The following is a 9,744-nucleotide window of genomic DNA, read 5'->3' on the forward strand; positions in this document are numbered from 1 at the left end:
TTTTTTTTTTTTTTTTTTCCGGGTTCCTTTAAAGTCGCCGTCGCCACAAAGCAGCCATCTAGCCTGCCCGTGTCTATACGTCCTTCATGTTTTAAAGCCTCTGGTTAAGATCCCCACATGAGGGCACGTTAGCCTAGCCACACGGCTAATTTTAGCCTCTTTTCCTTGTGTGGTGAACTGGAGGGAGGCTCAGCAGAGCCGGTGGCCTCCATGCTGGGCTGATGGTAACGAAGAGGCATCAATAAAAGCGAGTGGAGCTGAAAGCTTTTATGACTCCCAACGAGCTGGGTTTTCTGTGTGTGTGTGTGTGTGTGTGTGTGTGTGAGAGTGTGTGGTGGCGATGTGGGTATTTACTTTGCTACAAACTTGCCCATGTAGCTAAAACTGGGAACAGAATGTTAAAAAGAAGAAGAAGAAGAAAAAGATGGTTTTCCTGGGAATTACGGCAAGCCTTGAGACCGTTCCAGGAAAGCGAAACACTCAAAAATTTCCATGTTGGTTTCATTTTACGCTAAACAAATTAATTCAAGAATATTTATCATCGGGTTTTTCTATTAAGACTTTATTGGTTTGTGTGGAAAGTCCAAGCGGCGGGATGAAGTTTGGGTCGGTTTCAGAGGTCTGAGGCAGTTCCATGACAGGAAACTGCTCTGGATCTCCATCTTTTTTTTTTTTTTTTTTTAAAGCCAGACATCATCGTGCCACTAATGCCTAATCCACTCAGGTTCTGCTAGAACCCCCCCCTGCCGCGGCCGGGTTCCTGATTAATGACAGCCCAGCCATGAGAACGACTCGCAGACTTTTCGGGCTTCTGTCCCTCCCTCTCCATTCAGACCATCTTCGTCTGGCTCCAGGGACTCAGACCTGCGCCGTCACGTTTACTGGGTGTTGTAAAACTTATAAAACCGAATCGAACCATCAGGATTCCTGCGATGCTTTGACTTCTCCTCAGCTGTCGTGAGGCTGAAACTTTTTATGTCCACGAGCTCATTTAGCTGATCAGTTGTTATAGTTTATTTTTTGATTAATTAAACAAAGTGCAGTACTTTTCTGATTGTTCTTTACTATCAAAAAGGAGCAAAATAAAGATAAAATGTCACAAAACTAGCACAGTTATTATATTGGCACAACAAATAATAATTAAAAATACAAGATATATGCTAATTTTGAGGTGTTTTAATTTAATTTTCTCCATCAAGTTTTGGCGTGCTAACATGCTAAACAGAGATTAGTAAAGTCTAAATGATTCAAGCTGCTAAATATCATCATTTCACCGAGCAGGCTTTTATTAAAACTCGCTACACTTCAGCAGCAAGTGACTCCAGACTGGGCTTTGACTTTTAAAACAACATTTGTTCTGTGTTAAATGCTTAAAATAGAAAAAAATAACATTATATTAAAAGCTAAAACAGATAGTGTAATCGTGTCTGTAGGCAGCAGGAAGGCCAACTCTCGTGCTCGTAAAAAGGAGGCAGTTTCTACTGAAATACTTCAATCCTCTCACTTTTGTTTGTTTCAATGTGTTTTTTTCTCTAAACTGTGAGTTTTACCTACAATTATCAGATCACATATAACATTACTGTCCCAAGAACACATCAAAAATAAAATGCTAAGCTTTTAACTTAATCTATTCAAGTGACAATTGTTGTTTTTCATTTTTGGTTTCTAAATCATTTTCTCATTTTTTGGTTTGAAAGCAGCCAGTAACTCATACCTTTAGTTGGCAAATGTGGAAAATCAAGTTGGTGTATCTTCCATCTATGCTTACAGGGTGTCGTTTAATATGTTAGATCTCAGGGTTGTGTTCATCGACGTACTTGTTCCAGGATTCACTCAGGGTGTTTGGATTTTAAGGTTTTATTTACCAATTCACCCATTGATCTCCAATCCTGGTCCTCGAGGGCCACCATCCTGCATGTTTTACTTGTTTCTCTGCTCCAACACACCTGATTTGGATCAATGGGTGATTAACAGGCTTCTGCAGAACAAGAAGAGGTGATTTAACCTCTGAATCAGGTGTGTTGGAGCAGGGAAACAAGTAACACATGCAGGATGGTGGCCCTCGAGGACCAGGATTGGCCACCCCTGATTTGACCCATTTGCAACTGGTTGAGTTTTATGCAGGATAGAGCAGCAGCTGCCAAGAAACATTATTAAACTTTCAAAAGATACCTTTTTGGACAATGTATTTAGTTTTTTTCTAAAAAAGACCCCACAGAGTGACGCCTGTGTAAAGTGCATCTCTCGACAGGTGGATGAGTTATTATTATTAGTGATGTTTTAGACTGATATTATTGTACTTTTGCACAGATCTTCAGTATCAATTAAAAAACTGACATCAATGAACAGACCAGCATAAAAAAACTCACAACAGTATTTATTATCAGACACTCCCTTTTCTCTATAAGCACTTCAGCTGAAAAATCAACCATTTTTTTTACGTTTAGTTGCTGTTGTTACCAAGTAAACAGAAGAAATATGCAGATTTGCTCATCAAGCAGTCTAGCAGGAGTTTGTTTGTGTTGTGTCATGTTATAAATGTACCTGATTTCCACTTAGTGTTGATTTGATGTACATTTAATGCTGCACGCTTCATTGTCGGCACACCTGCTGTGTCAGAGTTTCAGCTAATATCTAACACTGACTCATCTGTAAGACATTATTAATGAAACGGTGAAAAGTGAGTTCACGTGACCCGGCTCGCTGTGTCTTTGTGTCCAGCTCTCCGCGGCCCACCCGGACGACTGGGCGCGCTTCGCTCGCACGCTGGCGGAGATCCGCGCCAACCGGGCGGACGGCGAGGAGGAGGGGCCTATGGAGCTGGCTTCATAGAAGGAGGACTGTGGAAGCAAAAAAAAAAAAAGAGGGGGGGTGGGGGCGGGAATCGGAACCCTGGTGTGCTTTGGTCGACGTCAGTGTAGCATGTGCTCCTCCGTCCAGTTTCCTTTTCTCTGCCTCTGTGTCCCTCACTACTGTCCGCTCACAACAAGGCAGGGCTTTTTAGTGTTATTTAACTTTATTTTATTTGTTTTATAAGGTGCACATTCTTTTGAAATGAGTGACTTCTAATGATGTGTCTGTTTGTACTGATTTATGTTTCAGGTGGTGTGTTGCTTGCAGCTCGTGAGCCTGCGGTGTTTGAAGCGTCAGATGTGTGTGTGTACTGTAGCTGAGCTTTGCGCCACGCTGAAAATTACGCCGGGTTAGGAGCTCGTCGTCTTTCGTTTCCGAAACATCCCAATCGTGTGTGCTCGTCTCTGTTTCGAATCTGCATGCAAACACACGCCCGGAGCTTTCCAGACGCGGGGGTGAAAACACGCCGCTTTCCGTTACGACACGTCGCCGCCGCTTTCCGTTTCTGAATAGGAGCTTCGGCGGTGTATTCTATCATGAGCTGTGAGGTATATTGTGAGTCGAAGTGATCGCTGTGAAACCTGCTGTGGCTACAAATAAAGCAAAGCTAACAAACGTCTGTCGTGCATCTTCAGTCAGCTGCTCTCCTCAGTATGTGGAGGTTGACGAGGTGCCGCGGTGCGATGTGGGAGCTGGAGTCCAAACGCCAGCGAACGTGGCCACAGCCGGCCCCCGAAGCCTTCCGGCGTGGTCGGGGTCGGGTCCGAGACTTGAGGGCGGGCTTGGAGCCAGCAGGCTTTCTGTGTCGTGCACAGAAGGAAGCTGCAAACGCAAAAAGGACCCAAAGAGAAACCGTACGACAGCAAATGTGAACTGACACGTTTGCTGTCACCGTTATCAAATCTTTAATGAGATTAATGAATTTAACACTGTTTGTCAAGGAAACGGTGTTAAATTGAATTTCTCCCTGAGAGTTGAGCTAAATCAAATCCCTCAAAGAGTGCTTGGATTCTGCAGAGGAGCGCACGAGAACGGCGTCCAGACCACTGAATGCCGACGGAACCTGCACTTGATTTTCCCACCGGCAGAGAGGAGCGCTTCAAGTGAAAGCGACGCGCGAGCCGATGGGTCCGTACGTCTGCAGCGCAGTCTCGGCTGCCCGTTAAAACGGGACCGTTCTCCCCTGGACCATTTTCACTTCATAGCGGCAAATTATTCCCGACAGCGGCCCCTATTTTGAGGAGGAAAATGAGCTTGTTTCAGGGCCAGAAGTGGAGCGAGTAAACGCTCGAGTCAAATGGGAGCTGCCTGCACCAATGACGGGGGGCGGCAAAACTCTGGAGTTGGAGAAAATTGTCACATCCCGAGCCCCCGAGTGAGAGCTTTAGCCCGTCAAATAATGCGCACAGAATTTATTTTTGGTCTCGTGGCATTTCCTTCTGCGTGGAGGAGGCGAGCGGGATGGACGGCGGAGTCCTGCTGATTGTTCAGGAAGGAACTCATCGATAACAGCTGCAGTGTTTCAGCTCGACAGAAACGTCTCCACATTAGAAGTTATTTCAGGAACAGATTGATTGGATTTAAAGTTTTATGGCCACGAAGGCAGTGAATGTTAATTTCTGCCCTCTGAGGTCATGGAAGAAATTTATAAGTCACTCCAAACTGGGAGTGCCATGGGGGCTGTTTGCCATCTGAAACCTACAAGATGCTTTCATTTTAATTTAGCTCCACGTTCTTTGTCCATTTCCACTTTCTACTGTGTGTGAGTTACAGACGGCTGATACCACTTCAACAACAACAACAAAAAAATCCCTGCTGTGTGTTTAATCTTGTCGACAAACTTCTTCTTCTAGCACCGCCGTACCTCCGTTCCTCCCAGAAAGTCGCGGGGAACCCCCCCCTCCCCTCTTCTCTGAGCGTCACCCAGAAGCGGTGCAAAACCAGGTCTGGCTTGCGTTTGCTGCCACCTGTAGTCCGGCGCGGATCACATCCGTCGGGGTCACCAAGGAGGCCGCTGGGTGTTTCTTGTGGGGGGGTGGAGAGGGGGAGGAGTCGGAGAGCCACTTAGTGGCGGGACGCTTTTCTTTGTACGACCTGAATGTGTTTAATTCTAAATAGAGCGCGGCTTTTTTTTTTTTTTTTTTTTTTTTAAACCATCCTCAAACAAATGAGATGATTTGCAGCAAGCAGCCATCAGCGGCGGATTGAAAAGCCCTGCGCGCCACGGCAACGGCAACGGCGTCTGAGTGGTTTTAGCGCTCTTTGTTCCCCCTTTTAAAAAGCGCGTCACATCGAATCTTGACCATCTTGCAGTGAGTCTGCCACATACATAGACCGTACACAAGCAAGGGCCAGTTCCTATCACTTCACCATCAACCAATCCAGGCCATTATTTAATCTCTACCTTTTTTCTTCCTTTCCTCTCTCCCCCACTTTTCTTCGAAGCGTTTGAAAGGCGCCAGACAATGGCCGGTAATGAGAGCAATGCACACTGTGCCCCGTGAGCTGGTGAAAGTGACTGTGGGAAGTGACTGCAAGGCCCCCACACCAGCCACTTCAGCCATGAATGGGTCCAATCATTGATGGCTCGGTCATTACCATCAACTGCCCTCTTGACGATTTACTCTGACTTCTTGGGTTTTTTTTTTTTTTCTGTGGCGGCCAAACGAGCTATTCACCGAGCCTGATCAACTCGGCATTAGGCAGCAGCCTGGCACCCGGTGGAGACTGACCACCTGCACGGCGGTCCTCGCCGGCCGTTTGGTCCCATCCCCCGCCCCTGCTTTTTACCGGTAACGGGGCTAATGCGAGTCGGAGATGGCGAGCGCCTAAAAGTAATAATGACCGAGCGTGTAATTCAATTTCCTGCGTCGGCCGTAAAACTTTAATTGCCAGAATGCAGCGACCGCTGATAAATTATACGAAATAGGGCTGATGAATATGTCAAAATGTAAAAAAAAAGAAAAAAAAAAAAGAAATGATAATAAATTTCTAAGCCCTGCGGTGAATAAAAACACAGACAAGAAGGCAGGATTTATGAGTTTTCCATGTTGTGCTACGCCTCTGCATCGAAAAGAAAGAGCTGCTGAAACATCTCTGAAGACTCAAAACAAAACTGGAGAGACTTTAAAGCTTTTTCAACTCAGCAAGGCTGTTATTAGGTTTGCTTTCAGGCTGGATAAATCACATTTTCATGCAGCGGGGGACAAAGCTGCCCAGACACCAGGGATGTTTTGCTCGTCTCGCTTTCCCAGCAGAAAGGAACAAGAGATTTCTTCTTCTTCCCTGCGTGGTGACCGAGCAGAAAAGTATTGTCGAGCACGCGTGTGCAGAACGCGAAGGACCGGGAAGGCCTCTCCTGGCTGGCGAGCATCTGAGGCGCTTCCCTGCAGCACCGCTCCAAAACCCCAGACCCCAATCACCGAGCAGCGCTCTAATTAGCAGCTACCGTCGTGGAGCCTTGCGGTCGGAGCGCCTTGCCTGGCTTCCAAGCTCGGAGCTCGGCTGCCGTTGCTGTGGAGCCGAGCGAGACCTGCTCTCACAAAGTCCTTTGAAATGGAGCTGAAGGCTTTCGTGTCACGGCAGCTTCTCTGGTTCAGATAGAACCCTTAAAGTCAAAAAGCGTTTAAAGTTGAGGACAAACAACTGTATTTATTGAACAGACACTGGCAAATGTTTGCTCCATTGCTAACAGTGACTGTAAATGGTTATAGGGGAGCTAATTGAAACCCTTTATATTGGCTGAAAGGCAGAAGATCCTGGAAAGTTTTACATGATCTCTCCAAGTATTTAGAAATTAACAACGAGTCAGAAAACTCACATCAGTAACCCCAAAAAGACTTATATCTTAATAATCTTCATTGACTTTAGCGTCTTTTATCTCCTCTTTTTTCCTAAGAAAATCCGTTTTGGCAGCTTTAAAATCTCTCTCTGAACACGTTCTCTTACGACATCAACAGAGGAGCACGGCTCTCCGAAACCCTCTTTCTTTTCAGCGACCTGGAAAGGGATCCAGCTGTGCGGTCCCTCGTCCCTCTGCTGGGTCCGCTCCTGCCGAAGTCGTCTTGTATTCACTTTCCTGCTCGGACCTTCGTGCAGCCCGTAAGAACAGACCATCCAGTCAGAGCCGAGTGGCAAATCACAGGACAAGCCGGACTTTGGAAATGATGCCATGCCAGTCTGCTTTTGTGAAACAAAACAACAAAACATGATGCTTCACAAATCCACGTCAGTCCTTAAATGCTGCCACATTCGTTTGTTTTGTCTGTTGTGCACACACGTCCTTTATCGTCCTCTAAACTGGACACTTATCCGTTATTCCCTCTGTGAAATAAAAGCTACGAGGACGGAGGAGCAACATTTGTCAAGGCATCACCTTCCCTGGCACCAGTCTCCTCAGGAGGAGTCGTCCTGCAGAAAAAACGAGCCTTGGAATCCTGAAGAGAAAGTTAAATAGGAGGTTATAATTTCAGCATTAAAGATAAGAGAACAACGAGAAGAAGCAGAGGGGGAGGGAAGGAAAAAAAAAAATTGAGCTGGCAGGATGTGAAAATCCTAATTGATGGTTTGGGCCTCTGTGAGTTGCTGATTCTCGCCATAAAAACGAGACCGTCTGTATGCATCAGCTGACGTCACGGCGAACAACATAAAACTAGTTCTGGCGAAGTGAAAGGTCAACCGCAGCGTGGCACGTGAACTCACCCGAACCGTCAGCGTCCTCGGCACCAGGTGAGGCGGCTCAAACGCAGGGAGGGTGTGGAAGACAGACTGGCGGCTGGCGAAGAAGTCTCCCTGTCTGCCACCGTAAACAAACACTATATCATCAAGCCTATTGAGTTTCCCCCCGCCGCACTTCAAACCTGTTGGCAGGCCGCCACTGTTTTGACATGGCAGCTCCAGTCAACAGGAGGCGTTTAACGTGCCGGGAAGAGTCGCCTTGTTTTGGGACGGGCTTCGTTTAACTCCTGTGGGATAATCCATTCCACACACACACACACACACACACTGAGAGAGACAGAAGACTGGCAGATACCTGGGCTATCTGTTTCCCCCTCTCTTTCCTCTGACACTTGTTGTCTGCCTGTCCCTCTCGGCTGCAGAAAGCTGGAAAGATTCAGACCAGACCAGAGGCCTTACTATGCACTGGTTACAAGTGGGTACTACCAGCATGTAAGGCATTACTTACTTTGTTATTTTTTGAGTTTCAACACAAAAAGAAGGAAATCTAATATGCAGGAAGCATCTTTTTGGGTCCTGCGACGGCTTCTGCGCCGTGATGAATGGTGGCGCTAGAGTGTCAGCCACCCGGCCCGGCCGGTAGCTCCACCGGCAGAGGCTGAGTGTCAGGATAATTACCCTGACAAAGGCAGCTCTGTGCCTGGGTGCAGCCCCTCCGGAGCCAGCCCGTCTGGAGCTTGCAGGCTGGAGCTCGTCTCCTCCCCACCTCCCCTCCAACGCTGCTGCCGCCACTCTCTGTGCACCAAGGAACGAGTGCAACAAAGCACGTTCTCATGGAGAACACGGCGGCGCGGACTCATAAAAGTCCAGGGGGCCGAGGAGCTCCCCCAACCCAACCCAACCCAACGACAGGTGAGGCGGGTGGACAGCAAAGGCCGGGAGGCTCCGCATCCCCTCCTGCGGCCTTGTGCAAGCGGAGCCAAGAGACTTGACATGCAAGGCTGAAGGCTGTCTGCGCTGACAGGTGGCGGGATCAGTAACAGATACACCTGGGAAGAGTTAAAGGTGGTGTCACGCCAACCAAAAAAAACCCCACAACTAACACAAACAAAACAAACAAACAGGCCGGACCTTCGCTGGGAAAATAGGAAACAAGAAAGAAAAATCGAATCATCTTATTTAAGTAAAACAAGACTAATTAATAAGACAGCAGGCAGCAGACTGACATTTTCACAGTTGATTGTGTTTACAGGTGAGGCAGAATCTCTCCCGCCAAGCTTCATTAGAACTTATTTATGTAATTCAATTAGACATGCTCCGTCTCCCCCTGAAGACTGATGTCTCCGTGGAAGCTGCTGATGTGTCCACAGCGCCATCACCGACTCCATCAGCCTTTTAGGGAAACGCACTGAAACAAACAGGTCAATGTTGGAGCTATATACTGGATATACATATATATTTATAAATATTTACAGGAACGACGGCGTTTAGAAGTAGATGTTTTTCCTATCACAGTAGCATGTTGGGTATTATTTCACGCTTTCCTTTACAATGCGTTGGACATACCGTATCACACAAACCTAATATGTTCAAAGTGCGCGCTGTAATTTTTAGCCTTTGAAAAATACCAATTATGGCAATTAAGGTTAAATACAGCTTTTAGCATAAACGCTGGCTTTTCTTGTTCTCCAGCAGACCACATGGAAATGTTCATTTAAATGATAGCCGATGGGGTAATGTAATGTGTATAATTGTGCGACGGCTAATAGAAAAATCACATATGACTTAATCATAACAATGATGGAGAAATAAGGGATTGTTGTGAAGTTCGGAAGGCCGCTGAAAACACAAAGGGGAACGCGGGTAATTGACAATTAATTTTTTGTTGAGCCAAATTAAATTTAATGCCAGGATTGCGGGTTTCTTTTGAAAAGGTCAATTCAAAAGAGAAACGCGGTTCTTTAAATTCCTATTTTGACATTGTCCAGAGTATATATAAAAAAATAAAAAAAAACAATAAAACAAAACAAAGACAACATTGTGACATTGTTTGTCCAATAATAAATAAATCACCTCTCCGCTTGATATCATTTCCATCAAAATGAGATTTAATTAGTGGGCTTTGAGTGTGAAAGTGTTTGTGCACGAGAGTCTAAGCGGGGCTGCGAGCGGCTGACGATTATTGTGGGGGGGCGGGGGTGTGGGGGGGGGTCT

The 9,744-nt window shown here is 46.4% G+C and overlaps 1 protein-coding gene across 6 annotated transcripts in view; it reads left to right on the plus strand.

Moving 5' to 3' along the window:
- LOC108241504 (cytoplasmic dynein 1 intermediate chain 1) overlaps positions 1-9,444 on the plus strand; it is a 56,974-nt gene extending 47,530 nt beyond the window's left edge. For all 6 annotated transcript variants that reach the window (XM_037975657.1, XM_017425707.3, XM_037975659.1 and 3 more), the window contains one exon: positions 2,722-9,444. In XM_037975657.1, coding sequence (XP_037831585.1) covers positions 2,722-2,832 — 111 coding nt within the window. In that variant the 3' untranslated portion in view covers positions 2,833-9,444. The remainder of the gene's footprint in view (positions 1-2,721) is intronic.
- The last annotated feature ends 300 nt before the right edge of the window (positions 9,445-9,744 follow it).

This window comes from Kryptolebias marmoratus, linkage group LG5 (genome assembly GCF_001649575.2).
Source record: "Kryptolebias marmoratus isolate JLee-2015 linkage group LG5, ASM164957v2, whole genome shotgun sequence".
NCBI classification, from domain to species: domain Eukaryota; kingdom Metazoa; phylum Chordata; class Actinopteri; order Cyprinodontiformes; family Rivulidae; genus Kryptolebias; species Kryptolebias marmoratus.